We start from the raw sequence: 23,167 nt of genomic DNA on the forward strand, positions 1-23,167 counted from the left end.
TATTAGATGTTGCCTTAATGTTTATTTGAACAGAAATTAATTTAGAAATATAAACCAACGAAAAATAAAACCTCTTCTTCGATACATGGTCACTTACGGTTTCGCGTAAAGTTGATTATATATGTATAAACTAGTTGTAAGGCATGTTTATTTCCTCAAAGGCTCTTTGATTGGTAGTGGAGAGTAACAATAGCCATTTCATTCAGATTCAAAAGCGTGCAGCCCAGTTCAGTCTCTACAGTTATAAATCGCACATTTTCCCATACGGATTTCAGCCACGTGCTCTTTGTGTGTCTCCATTAAGGCAGATGCGGTCAATGTCAGTCAAAGCTGAATATATGTCCATGTCAAAAACAACTCAACCGAGACCTTGACTCTTCTGTTTGCAGTAGTTACATCCAGTCGGTTGTGCGCTCTGTGTGTATGTGTGCAGCGGGGGCGCTGTGCTGTGGCATGTGACGAGGGAGAAGGAGGGGGAGGAGAGAGGGGAGTGAAGCAAACCAAACCAAAGCAGAGTAAAAGCAAAGCCAGGGATAGACTCGGGGAGGGATTACTAGTTAACTCCACTTATTTGCATGTGACATGGTAGCCCACAAAGATTTCCACATTGTTTTTCCCGTCTCGTCAGCCCGGTTTCTACATGGACGGAGGCCTGACTCGGTCTAAGTTTATAGTAGTTAGCTTACAGCAAGAGCTAACGTCAGATCGCTAACTCCAGCTTCAAGCAAACAAACTTGTCAACAGCCGATCGATCCGGGACGGGACTCGGGACTGCTTTTGTGGCTTGTTTACCTCAGCCGGGAGGCATAAACATCTTCTGAAGCAGCAGCACAACCGGGAGAGGTAAGTTAACCTGGTAGGATAGCTAACGTGATTTAAAGGCACAAACGGGAATTTGGGTCAGCCGTGCTAACGGCTAGCTGATAGTAGGACTCAGTCACAATTCAAGGTAGTGGCTAACTAGCTGCTAACCGAGCCGGCGGCTGAACGAGCTCAGTTTTAAAGCCTATACAGTTTAAACTTTAAGTGAGATAAGAAAGTTTGGCGGCAGCCATGTCTGTAACTCGGTTGTCCTTTCATTTTTCAAACGCTTGTATCCAGTTACAGTCCTGTCAGTGACTCATGCAGTTACACGGTAATGTTAGCAGAGACTTCCGAGAACCAGTGTGACAGGTTGTCTACTGGACAAGTCCTAACACCCCTAATTTGGTGTTAAGCATTATGAAAACAGCGCGTAGCCTTTGAATTACAATGAGTGTGTCCTTTATGGAAAAAAACAACAACATTTATTTCTAATATATCAACACTGTAGCTGTTTGTTAAGGCACAGCTACAAACAAGGACTTTTTAATCCGCTAGAGGGCCCCGGGGTAGAAAAAAAAATTGTAACCCTCAACCCAAAGCCCTCTCCCCCACCGCCTCCATCAGCAAGCTGCACTGCTCAGTGTGTACATAGTGCATGCACCCTGTTCCTTTAAAAGCAGCCGCCAAATACCCCCCGCACCCCATCGCAAGTGAGGCAAACAATAATACAGATGTCTTCAAGCTCGGTTAGAGATAAAGTTAGTGCCCTTACTATTACGATCTACTGGCTGAACTGTGCTGGAAATGCGGTGGGCCCTTATTTTGATTAAAAGTGATGCAGCGGTTGTGAAATTCTTGCTTTTGTTATGTTCCAGGGGCAAAATAAATGAATATTCATTATGAAACTGAAGATTTTGAAAGTAGTATTTCAGCTTCTTTTTTTCCACACCGGTGCACAAATTGATAGATACTCTATCCCGCAATGAAAATCATTGTGTTGCAGCTGCATAAAGAATAGATAATCTCCATATAATCTACTATAAAAAATAACTTTGTTAAAGGTACCACAGGCATATACTAAACATCTTATTATGTGAAGTAATGCAAAATTTTACATATATATATGTGTGTGTGTTATTAGGCAAATGATACTTGCAGTAGAAAGTGTTTTGAGGGCTCAAATTAAGTAGAAAGGCACTATATGAGTGGCAGTCCTTTTGCCATCTGGAGGAGGAAAAAAACTGCTGAAGAGGCTACCCGCTGTGGCAACTTATTATGAATAAGGGAGAAGCTGAAAGTAGCTTTTTGCTTTGAACTTACAGTGGTTACCAAAGAGGTTTTGACCTTCCAATAAAGGGAAAGCTCGCAGGACTGTGATTTTTAACATGTTTATTCAAGTGGTGTTTGATTTTTCTTTATTTAAAAATACATTTATGGTTCATAAAAAGGCCAAAAGATAACAGGAAAATGCAGGTAACAGAAAACTTTTCGTCTGAACTATTTGCAGACCACTTGTCCTAGAGCTGGGCGATAGAACGATAACGATATGTATCGCGATATAACTTTTACTCGATAGAGAAATTAAGCTATCGCGATAGACCTCGCCGCTCTTGTCCTCTTAAAAAAAAAAAAAAAAAAAAAAAAAAGGTCAGCCAATCCAAATTAAGTAGCGCAGAGCTGAACCAATCACAGCCGCAGCGTCACGTCGCGTGACTTGTTACGTACAGCACAAGTGCCAAGCCGCACGTGTGTTTGTTTGGGAAGCAGCCAGCGCGTAATGGAGGAAATGAGTGTGCCGACTAGAAAAATCAACCGAGTGTGACCGAAGAGAAAACAGATGATGGTTCCAATGCCGGAGAGATTGTCGAACGGAAGAGCCATAGAAGTTCCGTAGTGTGAAGGTATTTCGGCTATTTCAAGTCTGACAAAAAACAGAGTAGCGTGCACTGTAAATTGTGCCGAAAACAAGTCTGGAAATACAATAAACTGGTGCATGCGTCACACTGTGCGCCACGTTATTGTTTCGGTGAAATGAATTTCTACAATACTGTTACTGTTAATTCTACTCTCTGCAGTGTTTAAATGCTTACATATACACACAGTTACTGTCCCTCCACACATACGACTCGGTTCTGCTTCTATGCCCCAGCTTTGTTTACTTTTTCCCACCGAGGCTTCTAGACTTCTGATTGGCCAACATTTCTGCACGGTTAGGAATCTAGCGCCACCTGCTGCTTTGGCATGTTCATAGCAGCGTTTTCCTTCATTTCTGCCTTTATGTGTGGACGAGATTATTTTTTAAAACGAAAACGGAAAATCTCCGTTTTCAAAAATACCCGTGTACGTGTGGACGTAGCCTCAGTCTCTGACTGGAAGCGCTAATTCGTCATTCGGCTTTTGTCAGACTAAAGTAACTGTTAAAACTGTTTGAAAAGCTCAGCTATACAACAAGGAGAGATTGAGAATTTCCTTTTAGTTCTCAGTTTATTTGATATTGACAAAAGTTAGTCAGTTTTGTCTGTTCTTCTGTAAAACAAACTAAGATTTATTTTTAGAATTAATATTTTGTTTCTAAGTGGAATTGACAATTTAGTCTGTTTCGTTTGTTCTATTTTGAAACTTAAACGCTTTAGCGGCTGCCTTTTGTGTAGTTTGCAATATTTGCCTTTATTTATCTGAAAAAGTCTCATGTTCCTTAAGTACATCTACCCTGTTGAACTTATTATGGGAAATAAATATTTAAATAAAAACAAGCTGCTGATTATTTCACATTTTACTTGTGAGCAACAGCACATTTAAATCTTACAAATTCTTACAAGTTATTTGGCTTATATCGTGATAGATATCGTTATCGCCTGAAATGAAAAAAACATATCGTGATATGAAAAAATCTCATATCGCCCAGCTCTAACTTGTCCTTATGTGCACAGTCCACCCTTTTTGAGCCAGGAAAACCCCTGTTTAAGTGTGACTGTTAGACACGGCTTCGTTCTACATGCTGCTAACTAATACGTAATTACTGAGTAATACTGAGATGGCATCTCTGGATGTATGTACAGGCTTTTCTGGACAGTGCTGCAAATAAGCAAATCAATCTTTCATTTATAATAAAGTATTTAAATCTAACCGAACCTAGCAACAGTTACCCCAAACAGTGTCTGTGTTAATATTCCTGTAAAGTGCTCTGTGATATTTTAAATCAGGATTGAAAATGTAGATATATCCTTATTATTGTCTTGTCTGTCTGTTCCGTTGGCTTTGAAGTAACTGAGGCGTGATTCCATAACATCTGTGTCTCAGGTCATGAGCTTATTTCTTTAAAAGACATTCCCTGGCTGTTATAACAAAACCTAACTGACTGAAAGGCACCTAAACAAACTCTGTTGAAGATTACTGAACAGCATTCATCTCATTTATTATTGCTATACTAAACTGAATACAAGACTTATGTGAGTTTCACCCGTGTGCTTATTTAAAAAAAATAGGGCTCTATTTTGGCTTTGTTGGTTTGTTATGGCAAGCTGAAACTGGACTCTTAACCGCTGGCATCCTGGATTAAATGGAACCCTTGATGATATGTGGGCTCTAAAGTGTGATTAGCTATTCTTTCTAGTTGTGTAAATAAACCTCATGTTAACAGATATATTTTTTTAGTAAGGTGTATTTCAAGTAGATTGATTCTGTTTTTAAATAGTGCAACTATGGTGGCTACGTGACAGGAGATGAGCTGCTGAATCAGCTGCAACAGGAACCATGGACGGGTTTCAACAAACTGCCCCAGAGGAGCATGACGGGGTGAACGGCTACTGTGAGCCAAAGTGCCCCCAGGACGCAGCTGACGTCAGGTGGACGCCACCGCAGGCAGAGTCTGTAGGCTCAGACAGTTGTGGTGCGACAAGCGTCTCCGAGGTGGCAGATCTGAAAGAGTTAAAGCGCAGGGAGAGTGAAGATGAGGAGGAAAAGGAGGAGAAGGAGGTAGTCCCTGCTTCTAAATACCCGAAAAGGGACCAGAAGAAGAGACGGAAAGAAGGGGAAGATCAGGAGAACAGTGGCAACAAGAAAAACAGCAGCGCATCATCGAGCTACACAGGTAAGACTTTCCACTCTCTTAAATTTTCAGAAGCTGTACTTGAACTGAAATGCTATTATTTTTTGTTATATGCAGACCTGTCCCATACCTCATCACCTTCGCTCTCAGAACAGCTGCGTTTGGGCCAAGAGGACAGCACAAGCTCCGGGATCAGTGTGGAGTGTAAGGTCTGCGGGGACAAGGCCTCTGGCTTCCACTACGGCGTACATGCCTGCGAAGGATGCAAGGTAAAACATTTTTTCTTTTACCCACAACAGATTATTGAGTGGGAAGTTCTGTGCCCCCCCCCCTGTGTGAGTTGCTTAACTAGATGTGCTTTGCTTTGTGCAGGGCTTTTTCCGGCGTACTGTGCGGATGAAACTGGAATATGAGCGCTGTGAGCGTTCCTGCAAGATTCAGAAGAAAAATCGTAACAAGTGCCAATATTGTCGCTTCCAGAAGTGCCTGTCTTTGGGAATGTCCCACGATGGTGAGGGCTTAAGTGTTTTCTGAGATTCACTTAAAATACTAAGATGATGATCAGTTTATTTGTATAGCAGTTTTTAAAACACAGTTACAAAGTGCTTCACTGTTTGAGTAAAACCGCACATTAAAGATAACTGTGCATGTCCAGTCATAGAAATGTAAAGTCAAACATGTGGTCATGCATTCATTCTTGCATGTGCACTTCTATACACGCATTAGAAGAACAAGAGCCAAAAATAATGGGCAGTTGTTTAAAACAAACCACAGATTCAGCCAAACTGATGTGCTGACGAAGGCTGTTCTAGAGTTTAGGGGAGACAGCCTCAAAAGTGTGGTCATCACTAGCTTTAAAATAAGAGCATGGATCAGTTAAAAGACCCGGATGAGACGATCAGAAAGGCCAACTGCTGGAATAAGCTGTTATCATATCTGCTATACAGGAATGAGTCTGGCCATGTAGGACGTTATATGCTAGTAATAAAATCTTAAAATGAATTTGAATTTCACCTGAAGCCAGTCTAGCTTCTACGTTCTTGACCAGCTGAAGATGGGCTGCCTGAGAGATCCAAGAGTTTTATTGTGTCTAAAGGAGGAAACAAATCCGCTGTTTTCATGTCAAAGCCTTTCCAATCTTTTGTAGCACATGGATGGTGTGTTGCATTGTTAATGCTCTGAGTTGTTCCAAAACACAAAGAGGTTTCAGAACTCATTAGTGTTGCAAATATCCTCTCAGAGTAACACCGTCTCTGTGGGTGTTTTTGCTCAGCAATCAGATATGGACGAATGCCTGAGGCGGAGAGGAAGAAGCTGGTGGCAGGCATACTCGCAGAGGAGCTGGACGTCAGCAAACCAGGTGGCTCAGACCTGAAGACTTTAGCCAAACAAGTCAATACAGCCTACCTGAAGAACCTCAGTATGACCAAGAAGAGAGCCCGCAGCATCTTGATGGGCAAAACCAGCAGCACCTCAGTATGTTCCTGTCTTTCAGCCGTGCTTGGCTTTATGCAAAACTCAGTTATGTGAATTTTTCCCTCAGACCTTTCTCCCTTTAATACATTTTCCTTTTAGCCATTTGTGATCTACGATGTGGACACCCTCTGGAAAGCAGAGAGTGGTTTGGTGTGGAGCCAGTTAACTCCAGGTGCGCCTCTGGCCAAGGAGATTGGGGTTCATGTGTTCTACCGCTGTCAGTGCACCACGGTGGAGACCGTGCGAGAGCTTACAGAGTTTGCCAAGTGCATTCCAGGGTTTGTGGACCTCTTCCTTAATGACCAGGTAAGCCGCTGTCTCATATAACAAAGAATTAGTAGTATATCCAAGTTTAGGAAAGCACAAATAAACAGCTGTTTGTGTGCTTACTGCAGGTGACTTTGTTAAAGTATGGTGTGCACGAGGCTATTTTTGCCATGCTGCCATCTCTCATGAACAAAGATGGACTGTTGGTGGCCAATGGCAAAGGCTTTGTGACACGGGAGTTTCTGCGCAGCTTACGGAAGCCCTTCAGTGAGATCATGGAGCCAAAGTTTGAGTTTGCTGTTAAGTTCAATGCTCTGGAGCTGGATGACAGTGATCTGGCCTTGTTTGTTGCTGCCATTATTCTCTGTGGAGGTGAGCCTGAGCAGCTTTCTGGTCAAGTATGAAGATTCAAATCTTGTGAAGTGTGTCTGTAGCTCTTGAAACCTCTTTGAAAGTGCTGCATTGAAACTGTTAGAAGGTACAATTAAGGTTCGAGTCTTATAGCATCCAGAAAAAGATAAGACAGTGATTTAAAAGTAATCACTGAGCCTGTAGCAGCACAACTAAGGGGTTGTTCAGCTGATCCAGTTGTAACTATAAGCTTTGTCCTACAGCAATGTTTTAAGGCTAATCTTAAAAGTAGAGAGGGTGTCTGTTTTCGGGGCTGGTTCCACCAGAAAGAAATTGTCTATAACCAGCCACATAACAGCTACTGGTTATCTATCATGTTGCTACATGCCAGTAAGATTCTAAAACGGGTTTTAACTTGTCTTTGCATGTCTTGTTTGCCCAGCATAAATTGTGACTCATCACAGGCTTTTTCCTCTTTTTGCACTAGATCGTCCCGGGCTAATGAACGTGAAGCAGGTGGAGCAGAGTCAGGACAACATCCTTCAGGCCCTGGACCTTCACCTCCACGCAAATCACTCTGACTCTGTCTACCTCTTCCCAAAACTGCTTCAGAAGATGGCTGACCTCCGTCAGCTGGTTACAGAGAACGCTCAGCTCGTCCAAAAGATCAAAAAGACTGAGTCGGAGACCTCGCTCCACCCTCTACTACAGGAGATCTACAAGGACATGTATTAGCAGTCTCCAGCACAAACTGCTTTTAGCAATACTGTTACAGACTGAATTTTATAATGAAACACTGCATTCAGTACAAGCACTGTAGTACGGGATGGATTTCTAAGGTGCAGATGACGCAAATTCACCTGGTAGTGCTAATACAATCAGCAGAGTCTTCGCAGTGTCAGCGTAACCCTCAGCACAGTTATGCGTGTGTTTGTGTGCGCGTGCATGTGACGAGCATCTGGAATCATTTGCTGCGAGTCCCAGTTTCCCACAACGGTCACGTAACAGGAAGAATGATATGTTTTCTCAATGAGGCTGCTCCTGTTTCATCCTGTTAGCGAAGCTGACCCCAGAGCAGTGTGCAGAGGGAGCTCATCCTCGCTCCCCTCAGCTCTGTGTTTGTGCTGCAAAGGGAAAGCATTTCACATTCTCACACCAGTGGCACCGTTCAAACAAACAAGTGATTGTATTGTGTTTTCAGACTTAACTGACGGGAGAGATGCAGCAGCTGGTATTTGTTTACATCATCATCATCATCATCACTGACCACCACTTTGCCATTTGGTATAAAGAACACAAACTGGGCTGGCTCCAGCAGTGTAGAGCTCTCTCTTAATGCAGCAATGTGTGCAATACCATTTTGCCATTTGTCAATAAATGTGAGATCCAGTTTATTTAGGTTTTGTCTTAAAGCCATCTAGCCAAGTGTGAACTGTTGGACTATGCTGCAAAGATTTTATTTCTGAATCTGACACTATACACGCATACATACATGACCCATTGAAGTACAAGGGACAGCATGTTTTCTTTCTTCCTTTTGATATCCAAAATATAATGAATTTACCATTTAAATATATTTGTTAGGTTATTCTTTGTAATTCTGTAACAAATTATTTGTAGTTTTTGATTGTATTTCTAAGGGCAAAACATGAATTTATCAACTTGTTTCATATATTAGTTCATATGTGTTCTTTCATATTACATGCCTGCCTGTTTTAGTTTTAGACTGTACCAAATATATCACCAAGAATACCATCAAACCTCTCCCCAATGAGGAGTTTGGATTTTATGGTTTCATGTGCAGGAATTACCTTAAGCCAGCATTTTTAACCATGTCATTATTACTGGGATACTTGATGAAAATTGAACATCTTCCAATATCGTAGGGTGCTTTTGTATTGGAGATAGACACGGTCCTAGATTAATGCTCTTTTTATGTACAGGCTGATGTGTCTTGAAAGGTGAGGCATAGAGTGTAAAAGCCTTGCGATACAGTAGCCAGGATCCAGACGTTTCTAATCATTTCTTCCCCTTTTCTGTTGTTACTGTCCCTGCTGGTGTGAGCACAGGTCTCCTCTTTTGCTCTTATTCTGTCTTGATCCCTATCTACCTCTAATGTATGATCTGTGACATTATTCCGCTGTCTCATCTAATCCTTGACATATATTATTTTTGCCTTAAATTCCTGCTACACATTGAAATCCTGATGTTACTGGCTGGTGTGCAGTGTGCCAAGTTGGCAAAGGAGCAATTACACCAAAAACAGAAAGGAAAAAAAAAAAGAAGTTGATGTAAGCTACCTCTATGCCTGTGTAAGTGATGGACTGACATATTTGTTCAAAACTTGAAATGATTTCTTCTTAATGGTCACATGTAACCTATCTGCACGTTTAGTTTAGTGATTTCTCACTTATAAACTTGATTAGAAGCGGCAACGGTGATTTTCTCGGTTTATTTTTATTTTATTTTTTATTTTGTTGGAATTTTTTTTATCATGAGGTGGATCATACAACTCTTTCAAGTTGCTCCCTGCTGTGATTGGCGTCCTTCAATAAACTCTCTGAATGGAGTGCGTAACGTGCTGACGTCAGCGTCACGTTTCTATTGGTTCGTTGCCAGGTTAATTGGTACGAGGAACCAGCTGTCAACTATTTAGATAACGTAGACGGTGAAGGCTTGGCGGCGGCTCGTTCAAAACACACGGAGGATGGACTCGGCTCGTAGTAGAAACATTTGTCGGTAAGCAGCCCCTCACAGTCCCACAGAGTGGGTTAGAAATGAGGAAAGTGTGGACCAAGCACCGAGAAATAGCTTGTCAGAGTTTAATGCCTTCGTGTGGCGTTCTAATATACACGTTAAAGTGAAATAGTGACTTTTGATTACATCAACTTAGGAAGAAAGTGTGGTAGACCATGTTGCTGTGTGAGTACATTCGTACAAATTTTGTGTTGCTAGGTGACTAAATATAATGTTGAAATGTTAGCCAAAACTTGAGCTAACTGAGTTAGTGGCTGTTGGTAAGTGGGATTTACGACCGCACTTCTGTGTCGGATTTGGCCCTTCTCCGTCAGTTAATCCAGAAACGCGTCAGTACACGATGATTATTATTGACAAATACGGTTTTTGAAGCTGTTTAATGATGTGCATATACAGTACCGATGTTGTTTCAACGTATAAAATTTTCGCTCTTTACTTTGTAATGTGTTCTGCAGTTGAGGCTCAAGTCAGATTATTAATTTTACTACGTCAAAAAAATTAAAAAAAAAAAATTGGTTAATGTCAGGCAGGGCTTTCAGTCTCTCTCCCACCTGTAAGAATTTACTAAACTATAAAAACGGCTCGACTACTCTTTTCAGCTTCTTCCTTTAGGCTTGGCCAGAGCAGCTCACTCACATGTCCAAACATCTCATCCTTGCTTCTCAAACTTTGTCTCCAAACACCTCAGCCTGAGCTGTCTGATCCACTCCTAATCCTATACTTTCTGGTTACACTCAATAAAAATCTGAGCATCTTCACTTATAAAGAATAAAATACCAGCGGCTCATCGTTATGAACTTGCATTCTAAATAACCCTATAAACACTAGCAGTCATCACAGTTCAAATCACTGGAGCGGCATGTAAAACCAATCTTGCTACTTAAAAAGAAAAAAAAAAAAGGTTTGTGGCAGAAATTTACTTTGCGATTTGTGGTTTTCACCTCATTGCAGGCGTTTCATAAATGGCTCTTGCAGATTTGGTTCAAGATGCAATTATCGTCATGAATGGCCAACCATACACTCATCCCAAATATGTCGGTATTATCAGAAAGGTGGATGCTGGTATGGTGAGCGCTGCAGGTAAGCTGCCCCCCCCCCTCCCCCCATGTTTATTATTTAAGAAAATCCATCATTTAATCCCTTATATTTTTTCTCTGCTAGGTTTTTCCATGTTCTTCAGTCTGAAGCTGGCACAACTGTTGCAGGAAGAAGGGCTTCAGTACCTACGGTCTCCTCCTCCAGTGTGGCTCACGCGTCACCTGATAGGCGAGGGTCAGAACCTGCAGTTCTGCAAGCTGAGGTGACATCTGAACAAGAGTGCAGCAGATCAGAGTTGGCAGCTGATACCTCAAACCCTCAATGCGACACTGGGCACCTGCCAGCGAATATCGCTGAGGAGCAGTCAGAAGGTATTGCATGAGTTTGTAGATGGACCTGAACGTAGAAGTTGATCTAATTAATTTGCTTTTCCTCTACAGAATCTGGTCTGGGATCGTCTCAAAGCTCAGAAGCTGCTGAAGCAGGTGCCTGCGATGGAAGAAATGAGGTTTGCATTTAATTTGACTGCGTTATCTTAAGCATGCTCATTCAGCAGGAGAACTTGGCTGAACCCAAAGCCTTCTATTAATGTTCAGGAGATCTCCCCATCTGAAACCCCAGAGAATGGGGCTGCCGCTGCAGCTTCTGGTTCTCAGGGAAGGGAGGAGGAAACTGAGGCCTTCCTCAGGAGCAAAGACGTGACCTGTGGGATCTGCATGGACAAAGTGTATGAAAAGACTGATCTGAAAAGCGGTGTCTTTGGCATCTTGCCCAACTGCAATCACTCCTTCTGTTTACAATGCATAATGACCTGGAGGAAGACCAAAGACCTCGGCCTGGATGTGATAAAGTAGGTTTCTGTAATATTTAGGAGGCAGCAGGATCTGACAAAACCAGAGAGGGCTTGAAGTGATTCTGATTGACTTTTTCCCTCTTCTCAGACGCTGCCCACAGTGCCGCGTGAGGTCTGCCTTTTATGTGCCGCACAAATACTGGGTTGAAGGACAAGAAAAGGAAGATCTAATTACTGAGTTCAAGCAAAAATTCAGGTGAGGAATAGATCTCATGTCTGCAGAGTTTAGAAAATCCTTTGAGTCTGTCTTCCTGGGTATGTTGTGTGGATGTTAGTTTCAATAGTCCAGCCTTTTCTTCAGATTTCTTACTATAGATAGATTTAAAAAAAAAAAAAAAAATTATATAGTGAGTCTTGCTGTAGATTAAGGTTCCTGAATTAAACTACTCATCTAAATCCTTTGGTTAGGCCAGGGGTGTCAAACTCAAATACACAGTGGGCCAAAATTCAAAACTGGAACAAAGTTGCGGGCTAATGTTAATATTTATTGAAAAAAAAAATCTTCCTCCAGATATAAGAATGAATCTTTTCTTATGGACTCAAATAAGTTTTGCTGGAAAACTGAATATGGAACAAGCAAAGCTTAATACTAAACAATATATATATTAGCTGTATAATACCAGTAGGCCAGCTCTAACAGTAATTTGGTATGGCTTCGCGGGCCAAATGTAATTAGGCTGCGGGCCAAATTTGGCCCGCGGGCCAGAGTTTGACACCTATGGGTTAGGCCATGGTAACTTGGTCCAAAGTTGCTTTCTAAAGGTTTGTTTTGTTTTTTAAATAAATATACTCCTCCCAATAAATTGAATCTCTTGAGCTGCTACAGATCTCCCATTCAGCAAAAACTTGCTTTTGTTTTTGCTTATTGCGCCTTTAAGTCCCTTTACCATTAGTACGTACTCGACTCGGCACAGTTCACCAGTTTTCAAGATTTTCATTAGGTCATAGGTCATTCTGATATTAACAGTATGGAGTGTGCAGCAGATGTCATATCTAAGGAAGAGTACTGAAACACAGGTGTGTAGCATTGCTAACTAATTAACAATGGGAGCTACAGAGTGAATGATTCAGCACAGATTTTTACAACATGGCAATTAGAATCAAATTTATGCAAAAGGAACAGAAATCGGTGTGAAGAGAAGTAATGACGAAAAATTTAGCAAAGGAGAACTCTAGGTATTAATTGAAAGGGGATCTATAATGCTGATGCACAACAAATTAAATATGCATATACTGCTCAAAGCCCTGTGCATATTTCACTTAAATCACACTATTTTTTTATTTTTTAGATTTTAAAATTGCTTGTCATCTCAAGCCAGTATAAACATTTAACTGACCCCTCCCTGCTGCCTCTTGTTTGATTCCAGTAAGAAATCCTGCACCTACTATTCTCGATACCAATGCTGCCCCTTCAAAAGCGAGTGCCTTTACCGACATGACAAAAGTCGACACAGCGCGTCCTTTCTGGTAACTACATGGTGATCCGTGAGTGTTTTACGTTCTCCTCCCTCTTAGTGTGTCTAAGATAAGGTTGTATTTACTCTCCCCTCACTCTCTTTGTCCTTGCAGCATTTTGGAGAAGATGACTTTGAGGATGAAGATGATGGAGTGGATCTAATTAGTTTCTTCATAGCCATGACCCTTCTTGGTGATGATGATGATGACGACCTTGAATTTACTTTTTTACCTTACTAAAACAGTGTAGTTTGAGTGCTCATCTCCCTCCCCCTTTTATTTTTTTTTCCTTTTTTGGTCAGTGTTTGAAACCACTGAATGGGGTCTATAACCATCATTGGTCCCTGGAAAATGCATGGCTGCTGCCTTTTTTTTTTTTTTTTTTTTTTTTTTTTTTTCTTCTTCTTCTTTCCTTTTTAAAAACCACCTGTGTCTTCATGAAATTATTACTGAAACAGCCTACGAGTAGCTTTGACTCAGGATCATCGAGTGGAAAGTACATCTCACTTAAAGGACTCCTAAATTCAGACAGGAACCTGTCTCCAAGTCTGTGCACACTTGGACACTCCAGAACTCATGGCTAGTGGTCTCAGCGTAAGACACCTTTGTTTCTAGTTGGGGTTTATAATTTTTTTTTTTTTTTTTTTTTTTAAAAATACTACAGCTGTTATGTGTTAAGTGTTTAGCAAACTGTCAGCTTCTCTTCCAACTTCTGAGCGTGCCAATGTAGACATTTCCCTAGTAGCTTGGGCCATTTAGATATTTTTAAAGTGTTATGTCGATGGTAGTTTTAATTGCCCAAGGGTTAAAAAAAAAAAAAGTGTACTGTCCTAATGTCTGATATCTGTATAAAAATGATTAGTTGTCACACACTTCCCAGTTTTGGCAAGAACAAATGATTTTATGTCCTTTTTTTTTTTTTTTTTTTTTTTTTTTTTTTTTTTAACCAAATTGTACCTGTACACAAAAAATAAAACATTGATTCACTTTGTCTCACTAAAGTGTTGTTTTCTTCATTGGTGCTGTGCTATTCGGGGCATTTCCCTGAATGGTATGCCCACATGGCCTGGGGGTCAGGATGTTCCTAAATCACACCATACAATGAATTCACGTAATGGATTTTCATTTAAAAAAAAAAAAAAAAAAAAAAAAAAAAGGCAAGTATGGGCTAGTTGGACGAGTCTAACCTTTAAGCAAACAAAAATACATTTATCTATGCTGTTGAGTAGCTCCACTGTGGTCTCCAAATAAAGACTTAAAGTGGAAACGACTGAGAGATGATGGCAATCTCGTTCTATTCAGGAATTTCTGGCTTTTGTTTAACTAGTATACGCCGCAGGATAAATCGTGCTGTGTCGCCAGTGGCACATCTGACCACTAGGTGGCGATGTTGAACTCATCTAGCCCTTTACCGGTGTCGAAGAAGAAATGTAAACAGCTTTGGCGGTATAGTGAGGTTGGGATGAAGCCACAGGTGTCTGGGCGAGACGGCAAGGACAAACCCGGAGATGGGGCACACAGCTGTCTGAACTCCGGCATGTTTCTTAGCGGATTTGACGGGCAGTCGAGGCTGCTGCTTCGGTCACTGATGTCCGGAACCTCCGGGGCCTCGAGAGCGCTGGGCGTCTTCCACAGGCAGCAACGGGCTAACCCCGAGAGCTCACTGTGTGGCTTCATAGAAACACTGTGCAGAGACGAAATAACCCACACCGAGGCTGACACTGAGTTTCTAACCGTGTGAGTAAAGTACACAGAAAAAAACAGTGTAGAGTTAGTTTAGTATTCACATAGATATTCTAGGGTAAACACACACACGTGTGAAAAGTAGGGTGAAGATCAAATCAGTGTTTCCTAACCTCTTTTGTTTTAGATCTGGGGTCCTTTGCCACATTTCCTTGCTTTTATTGCAGTCTGATTAAGAAAAATTCACAAAATTCCTTTCTAAGAAGTCCCTTTAATCAGTATTTAGCAAGCACAAATCTCCCCCAAAATGATTTACATTTGTGAAAAAAAGTGTCATAAATACTGATAGTCACAAATCAGTTTTATGTTTTTTTCTAACTCCTGCTTTTTTCTTAAACATGAACTTTTTCTTTGTCTACACAACTTCAGAGACCAGCTGACGGTTTCTTTGGTTTTTCCTTACCTCTTCTAGTAAACCACTAGTCTGCCTGTTTCCACCTTTATTTAAACAAAACCTGCTGTCATTCATCCACCTGGTGCATTCTGTTCTTCCTCGGACCGCTGTACTCCATCTGATCAAATGTCTCAGCCAGGACTCTCGTCCAAACCCGTGGGTGACTGCTCTGTGCAGACAACTCGAAAGAGACCTGGAAACCCACCGTGAGGTGCCTCTGTACACCACACCGTGCAGCCAAAGACTAAAGGAGCTCTCCCAGGGTTTGATCGGATCTGCTGAAACTGGAGGATGGACCAAGTGCTTCAGTGGTCAAACGGCAGAATTTGAATCCCAGAGTACATCTGATTTATCTGAGCTGGGGACACAGAGGAAGAGAAAGGGCAGTTTTGTCAGCGTGGGGTCTGATGGTGAAGAAACGGGATCACAGAGTAAACGGATAAAGATGGATGATAATGAGTGTGTCACAGCTGAAGAACTGAGAGTTCCCAAGGAAATGTCGGGAGCGCCAGAAAGTGATGTTGCAGCAGAAACTCCAGCCTCAGACAGTTCGTGTGGTGGCCTGCCTGAACAGATAAAGGTAAAAACCACTATACAAAGAAGGGTACCCTCTCCACACTGAAATCTTTCTGCCAATTCCAATGTTTGTTTTGTCCTTAGAGAAGCAGAAGTTGTAAAACGATGAGCTGATTTACTGTTTTTGTGTTGATTAGGTCTGTATTCCTCAGATAAAAGAGTTGTTGGAGAGTCAGACGGAGGTAAGAAGATTTTATTTTCTTCTAGCTCATTCAGTGCAGACAGTAAGTGACATTTAGTCTCACTGTCATTCTTTTTGTGTGTTTCAGTGGGACCAGAGCTCCACAGATGTGTTCAAAGTGCTGAACAACTGTGACTCAAACCAAGTATGTCCTCAATAATTTAACCTGCGCTTTTACTTCGAAAACGGGTGGATTTGACTTAAATTACAAAATAAAACTATTCAACAAGATAGAAACTGTCGATTAAAGTGCAAAAGAGCTGTTTTCACACATTTCCATGAAACCAGAGTTGCTTTTTGCAACCCGAAGAGTCGCCCCCTGCTGTTCATTAAAAAGAATGAAGGTGCAGGGCAATCTTTTAAATCTGTTATACTATTTAAAATCCTTAGGGCTGAGCTGAGGGTGTATCTTAAGCACACACTCCTATAAACAAGATCATATTTATAGGAGGAATAAAAGATATTTAATATAGGACTGACACCAGTGGTTGGGACCATTAAGTGAGTATCAGAGGCATTTTCTTATTGGTCTCTGTTGGGTTCCAGAGAATATATCAATATTTTATGTATAATCTGCAGTTGTGATTGGACTGAACCCAGGTCCTTACCTGCCCTGTTTAGGTGGAGGTGTTATGCAGCATGCTGAATTTGCCGGGCTTACCTGACCAGGCGCTGCCTAAACTGTGCAGCAGTGTTTTGGCCCTCTCTCCTGACCTCAGCTACAGCACTGCTGCAACGCTCATCAAGAGCCTTCTGCTGGAGAAGGTATAACACCGAATATGAAAAATAAGCAACATGTGTTGCTGTGTTTCATCTTGACAGAATATTGTTTCACCTTACAGGTGCTGTCCCTGTCAGAGCCGGCCTCCAGGTGTCTGGTTACCGCAGTGACATCACTGTGTAGCCGCTATCCCAGACCAGTGTGCCAGGCTCTAATCGGACCAGTACTAGAGAACGAGAACATAGGTGAGATGAAAGGAAAACGTTTCACTGAAAGTGACTACAGAAATGACTTAATGATGTCCTTCATTCGGGTTTGTGATCTTGGTCAGATGCTAAGATGGTATGTGATTTAATAAGGTCTGGTGTTTACAAGCACTCAGTTAAAACAGTGTGACATGTGCAAAAGTGATAAATATGTCCTGCACTTTTCTTAATACTGTGATGCAACATGTCAATCAGTTTTTCTGCAAAGTGCATCACTTCACCATCTCCACCAGCCTGACCAGTTGATACGAGACAGGATGGATCCGTGTTTTCATGTTGTTTACACCAAATTCTCCCCCTACCATCTGAATGTTGCAGCAGAAATCGAGACTCATCAGACCAGGCAACATTTTTCCCAATCTCCTATTGTCCAGTGTTGTTGAGCCCATTTCCTGTTATTACTGACAGCAAATGTACTGTTTATAAGATTTGGGGAAACCTGCAGTCAGCTGAGACTGAAGAAGTCACTTGGATGAGTGACGAAACGTTTCTCCCACAAAACGCTACGTCCAGATGAACAGAATCAACTTTTGGAGATTACTGACAGGAGTGACACCCAGTGTGGTCTTCTGCTGCTGTAGCCCATCTGCTTCAAAGTTCATCGTGGTGTGCATTCAGAGATGCTCTTCTGCATACCTTGGTTGCAATTAGTGGTTATTTACATTACTGTTGCCGTGCCCAGCTTGAAGCAGTCTGTCCATTCTCCTCTGATTCCAGCTGTTTCAGTGGATCAACAGATTCTGAAATACTCAGACAAGACCAGCTTGCACCTACTACCATGTCACGTTCAAAGTCACTAAAATAACCTTTCTTCTTCACTCCGATGCTCAGTTATAACTTCAGCGGGTCATGTGTTCATCTCTCTACGGATACAATTGCTCATACTGATTGATAATGTATGCTAACAAGCAGTTGAAAAGATGTACCTCATGACCCAGCTGGTGAGCGTGTATGTGCACTGATTGCTTCAGGGAAATCGGAGAGTTGCAGAGCAGCAGAGCAGGCACGGATTCAGAGCTCTGGTTTAAGTACACATTAACAGGACAGATGCTTTGATGTGATAGAGCTCCTTTTACTCAGGCTTTGCTCCCAGCATGAATTAATCCTTTTGAACATTGTTTTGTTTTCAGGGCCTCCACAGGCCGAGCTGCTAAGCAGACTGATAGAAAGCTGCCTAGATTCTCACTACAGACTGCTGGTGGTTCAGTAAGTATAAAGTTACGTTCTGTTTTCACTTGTAACTGCTGCGACAAAGAAGCTTCGCATAATAACGGACACATGGTTAGTAGTAAATGACTAACACTCCTGCTTTTTTATGTTTTGTTTTTAAAGAATGACATTGAAGATTGCATGGAGTGAGGCAGTGCTGTCTATTATCCACAGCTTGCTAGACTCAAAGGTAATCCAGGTGATTATTCATGGGAAAGAGCTGCAAGAGCTGTTAGTCATAATACTCACTGCCACTGAGCCACCTGTTTTGCCTGTTTCCCCCCAACAGCCTGTCTTGAATGAAGAACTTTTCACACAGTTCACAGAACAGCTCGTCAGTCAGGCTCCTCGTTTCACAAAGTCTGTGAAGTTTGCAAAAATGATGCTCACAGTACTCACCAAATACAGCACTGATGTAAGTATGCAGATTGGGATCACAGATAACGTCTGTACAGTGGATGAAATGGTGTGTGATAACCTTCTGCGTATAAATGATTGCATTTCCAGGTGACTGCTGCACACAAACACTCCTTGTCCAGCTGCCTGATGTTAAATGAGACCTTCCTGAAGAAGTCTCTACAAGCTGCTTTAAAACGAATCGCGGACACATGACCTCACCACCTTTTCAACTAATTTACATTAAAAAAAACCCCTGTATAAATAAATTAAACTGACAATGAAGAATCTTAATTCACCAGTCTGACAGGGCTGATATTATTTTTTATTACTCTGACTGTTCACAGGTCCTACAATAACGATTCCTAAATGCTAATCCTTGCACTCCTGAATACAACACACCCATGTATCTAACTCAATCTAGTATTAGGACAAAGTTGATACTGAATTACTGTAACCTGCAGACTTTTATTGGTCAGTCTTTACAAATATTTGCAATTTTTTTTTTTGCAATATCTCATTTAGCAAACATTATTATTACTTATATGGTATTTATTTTTATAATTATTATAAATTATAACTGGCTCCATTGAGTTGGCTTATACATCTGGTGAGGATGCCTCATGGGGGCTTCCAATTGGATGGTTTCCAGGCATACTCAACTAGAAGGAGACCCTGGGGTAGACCTCAAATTTGTTGCATGTATTTCTTGTCTTCAGACCTGGGGATGCCTCAGAATCCCCGTGTGGAAGTGGAAAGTGTTGCTGGGAAGAAGGGCCCTGCATAACCTGCTGCCACCACAGCCTGAATTTGGATAAGCAGAAGCTAGGCTGAATGGATGGGTGGATTAGATCATAATGTCAATTAATTGTATTCATTTTCAAAGCCTCAGGGGTTTTTTTTGCAACTTTTTATTTTGAATTTTCATTGTGACAAGAATATAACAAAAATAAAAGGGGAACAAATTGGGGCACTGTTCCAAGCATCATGAATTAAGTGACAGAATCTTCAAGCCTGTGCTTATATTTATGCCGTTTAGTCCAAGTTGTTGAAAAAGATGACATTTAAGTCGTACAAAGAAAGTCAGTCTCTCCATCAGATGTATTTCCTCTATAATCTCTAGCACTTGCTCTACTCGGGAAGGATCCTTCTTAAGGATTTTCCTTGTTATGGCCTTTTCAAATGCGATCAACGGGATTTAAAAAATATATCTTTCCTTTTTTAGAATCAAATCACTGGGTAGCAAACCCAGTAGGAAGATCCTGAGATCCTTAGGGATGCATAGGACATGATGTCATCTGTTAACTTGGATATACTATCCCAAAATGAGGTCAATTGTGTACACGTCCAAAAGATATGAGAGTGATTGGCATTCGGGTGACCACACTGTCTCAAAGCCTCCATTTTTTTAAAGGTTAAAAAAAGTTATTCAAATTTCGGGGTTCCCAAAAAATGTCTTACAGCGCCTCAAAATCTATTAATACACACCTCATAATTCAGTAGCTTCTAGAACCACCTGTAGCAGCAATAACGTGAAGTCTTTCTGCTTTGTTTTGCTTTATCAGAATCTCATATTGTGGAGGAATACTGACCCACTGTTTTTTTGTTTGTTTTTTTAAAGTTGCTTCACTTCATTGAGCTCTCTTAAAATCCTGCCACAGCATCTCAATCAGGTTGAAGTTTGGACTTTGACTGGGCCATTGCAACATCTTGACTCTTTTTCAGTCATTCTGTTACAGATTAGCTGATGTGCTTAGGCTCATTGTTCTGTCACATGACCCAATTTGTGACAAGCTTTAGCTGTCAGACCAATGGCCTCGCATTTAACTCTAGAATACTTTGGTATACAGAGAAGTTCATTGTCGATTCAATGACTGCAAGGTGCCCAGGCTCCTGTGGCTGCAAAACAAGCACAGATCATCACTCCACCAGTTGGTATGAGGTGTTTGTGCCGATATGTTGTTTGGTTTAACATACCTAAATGCTCCACACAAGAAAACTGATTTATAAGGGAGTTCAAGCAAATGCATCTGATTAACAGCACTTGGTTGTCATTTACACTCTTTATCCTTATAGAAATTGTCAGGGATTTTTCACAGGACTATCATTTTGGAACAAAAAAAAGTACCTGAAACAGCCAGAGCTCAACTTTTGATATTATAATTTACAACAGCATAAAAACTGTAATGACAAAGTTTGACAAAGACAGCTGAATTATGTAGCTATTATGTAACTATTTAGCTTTATAAGTAGGTAAGAATCTTTATGTAGTTTTACAGGTATTTTATTTTTATGTATATGTTTCTTCACAGGCACACATTTTTCAATTACTACTAAATAGATATTTTTATGCTTGCTGTTTTATGATATAGGTTTTGTTGATTTCTATTGGGAAAAAAGCTCGCGCTTTCTGATGACGTCACGGATCGCCTTTATGTCGCGTAACGTACGACGTCACTTCCTTTTCCAGCGTAGCACGACGAGAGCGACGAGCTACCAAGATGAGGTCAGGCCGCATTTTTCCCAATAAATGATTAAAAACCTCATTTTAAACGCGCTTTTCTCTACTGTGTTATTCTTCTAGATACGTAGAGTCGTAATATTGTCCGGCTTTGTTTGTATTTCATGGTATGTTGTAGTTTATTGACGTTAAAGGTGCGGCATGGGACCGGTTCATCGCCGGTGCACCGTCAGCGCGCTAAGTTTCTCAAATGTAATCCGTCGTCATCCGCGTATTTAAAATACATTTACAGTCTTCATCTAATCTCTGCTGTTTAGTTTAATGCTCTTAAATAACCGGCACATATTTTTTTCACGACTTTTGTGGCTGCTTGGTGAATTTTTAGCGCTGTGCTTTAGCATCATTAGCCGTCTTATTTCTCTTGGTGGCATTTCTAGTGACGTTAACCTTTTTCCTGACGTTTTCTACATTACAGTAAGGTCTCCAGGGATACTTTATATGAAGCCGTGAAGGAGGTCCTGCAGGGCTCCGTGGCCAAGCCGAGGAAGTAAGCAGATCCGAACAGCTGTGATAACCAATGGTTAAAGTGTAATACTGAAAATACCGGACATGTGTGTAACCTGTCATCTCTTTGTAGGTTTGTGGAGTCGGTGGAGCTTCAGATCAGCCTGAAAAACTATGATCCCCAGAAGGACAAGCGTTTCTCCGGCACTGTCAGGTTCGACCTTTTACTGTCTCACCCACCCTTTTCCCTGTGCGTCTCCAGCCCTGTCTGATTATCACAGCGGCCTGTTTAACGGCCATGTAGTACATTAAAAATCAAAGTCCAGACAGGCCAGGAGCAGACATGGAGAAGTACTCTGGGTAGTCTGACTGAGCTTACTCAGCTTTCTGCTGGGGAAGGCGAAGCAGGCGGACCCCTACCCTGGGTCTTAAAACATGAGGGGAGGCTTTGAGTGGCTGAGCTGCTAAGTTCACGCCCTCATGCCGACCACTTTGCTTTGTATCACCTAAGAGGTCAGCTGGACGCCAGCCCCTGTGGTGGTATGGGTAAGACTTTTTCTACTCCACAGTAAAGTCAGGTGGTCTCATAAAAGGTCAAATTATATCATCACATGTTGAATGAGTTGATTATTTCTCAGAGGTTGAAAAGTGGTTGTGAGCACAGTCACTAAAAATGTTTTGTTGACATGCAGGCTGAAGACTCTCCCCAGGCCAAAGTTCTCCGTGTGCATCCTGGGAGACCAGCAGCACTGCGACGAGGCCAAAGCTGCCGACATGCCACACATGGACATCGAGGCTCTGAAGAAGCTCAACAAGAACAAGAAGCTGGTCAAGAAGCTCGGTACGGTGTCCACAAGATTACAAACTGCCTCATCTGTGACCAAAGTCTGTCAAGGCTTCCTAACGTGCTTGTTTCTTCCTCTTCCAGCCAAGAAGTATGATGCTTTCCTGGCCTCTGAGTCTCTGATCAAGCAGATCCCTCGTATCCTGGGTCCTGGGCTGAACAAGGCCGGCAAGTTCCCCTCACTGCTCACCCACAATGAGAACCTGAACACAAAGGTGGATGAAGTCAAGTCCACCATCAAATTCCAGATGAAGAAGGTGTGTTCTGCTGCTTCCTGGCTTTATGGTTTCATTATCTAACACTTGGTTTGAAGAAGTTGATCAGTGTGGAGTAACCTTGCTGCTCGTTGTAGGTGCTTTGTCTGGCTGTGGCCGTAGGACATGTGAAGATGACAGAAGACGAACTTGTGTACAACATCCACCTGGCTGTCAACTTCCTGGTGTCGCTGCTGAAGAAGAACTGGCAGAACGTGCGTGCCCTCTACGTCAAGAGCACCATGGGCAAACCCCAGCGCCTCTACTAAATACAGTTTTTCTATTAATAAAAGTGGAGATTCTCCAAAGTCGGCTGCTCTGAGTGATTTATTTTTTTAGATTTCATTACTGAGGTCTTGTATCACTAACTGATAATCTGAAATTCACTTGTGTGTAACGGTGTAATACATAGTTACATAACTCTGTTAACTTTAGTCTGTATAATGTAGTGAAATTCAGGTTTTGGGAGAAATTACAGGAAGGGCCTCAGGTTTTCATGCCTCATTCTACCATTAAGCTTCTTCCCTCAACATGCACCCTTCTATGAACACATCAGGGCCAACTCAGGG

General features: G+C 41.7%; 4 protein-coding genes across 7 annotated transcripts; all 4 read left to right on the forward strand.

The window, feature by feature from the left end:
- The first annotated feature begins 460 nt into the window (after nt 1-460).
- ppardb (peroxisome proliferator-activated receptor delta b) lies at nt 461-9,523 on the forward strand. The gene is made up of 8 exons (XM_004558684.4): nt 461-843; nt 4,499-4,894; nt 4,970-5,121; nt 5,225-5,363; nt 6,126-6,328; nt 6,428-6,634; nt 6,724-6,967; nt 7,434-9,523. Exons 2-8 carry the CDS (start codon nt 4,558-4,560, stop codon nt 7,679-7,681), a joined length of 1,530 nt encoding a protein of 509 aa, XP_004558741.2. The 5' UTR covers nt 461-843; nt 4,499-4,557; the 3' UTR covers nt 7,682-9,523.
- Nucleotides 9,516-14,050, forward strand: mkrn4 (makorin, ring finger protein, 4). 2 transcript variants are annotated; one of them, XM_004558685.5, is made up of 8 exons: nt 9,516-9,685; nt 10,655-10,783; nt 10,865-11,112; nt 11,182-11,249; nt 11,338-11,591; nt 11,683-11,790; nt 12,962-13,061; nt 13,164-14,050. In XM_004558685.5, the coding sequence occupies exons 1-8, from the start codon at nt 9,654-9,656 to the stop codon at nt 13,287-13,289; spliced, it is 1,065 nt and encodes a 354-aa protein (XP_004558742.2). In that variant the 5' UTR covers nt 9,516-9,653; the 3' UTR covers nt 13,290-14,050. The 2 variants fall into 2 exon arrangements, with proteins under 2 accessions (XP_004558742.2, XP_004558743.2); XM_004558686.3 differs by having other exon boundaries at nt 12,962-13,079; nt 13,164-13,294.
- A 369-nt stretch (nt 14,051-14,419) lies between these two features.
- On the forward strand, nt 14,420-19,639 carry fance (FA complementation group E). 3 transcript variants are annotated; one of them, XM_012921174.3, is made up of 10 exons: nt 14,420-14,786; nt 15,205-15,766; nt 15,900-15,944; nt 16,032-16,088; nt 16,565-16,708; nt 16,786-16,909; nt 18,061-18,136; nt 18,263-18,338; nt 18,429-18,554; nt 18,647-19,639. In XM_012921174.3, exons 1-10 carry the CDS (start codon nt 14,437-14,439, stop codon nt 18,749-18,751), a joined length of 1,665 nt encoding a protein of 554 aa, XP_012776628.2. In that variant the 5' UTR covers nt 14,420-14,436; the 3' UTR covers nt 18,752-19,639. The 3 variants fall into 3 exon arrangements, with proteins under 3 accessions (XP_012776628.2, XP_076734305.1, XP_004558739.2); XM_076878190.1 differs by having other exon boundaries at nt 19,255-19,639; XM_004558682.5 differs by having other exon boundaries at nt 18,263-18,329.
- A 1,256-nt stretch (nt 19,640-20,895) lies between these two features.
- rpl10a (ribosomal protein L10a) lies at nt 20,896-22,906 on the forward strand. Its single transcript, XM_004558681.6, has 6 exons — nt 20,896-21,041; nt 21,472-21,543; nt 21,634-21,714; nt 22,193-22,341; nt 22,429-22,601; nt 22,697-22,906. Exons 1-6 carry the CDS (start codon nt 21,037-21,039, stop codon nt 22,865-22,867), a joined length of 651 nt encoding a protein of 216 aa, XP_004558738.1. The 5' UTR covers nt 20,896-21,036; the 3' UTR covers nt 22,868-22,906.
- The last annotated feature ends 261 nt before the right edge of the window (nt 22,907-23,167 follow it).

The sequence above is a fragment of the Maylandia zebra genome, linkage group LG20 (genome assembly GCF_041146795.1).
Source record: "Maylandia zebra isolate NMK-2024a linkage group LG20, Mzebra_GT3a, whole genome shotgun sequence".
NCBI lineage: Eukaryota > Metazoa > Chordata > Actinopteri > Cichliformes > Cichlidae > Maylandia > Maylandia zebra.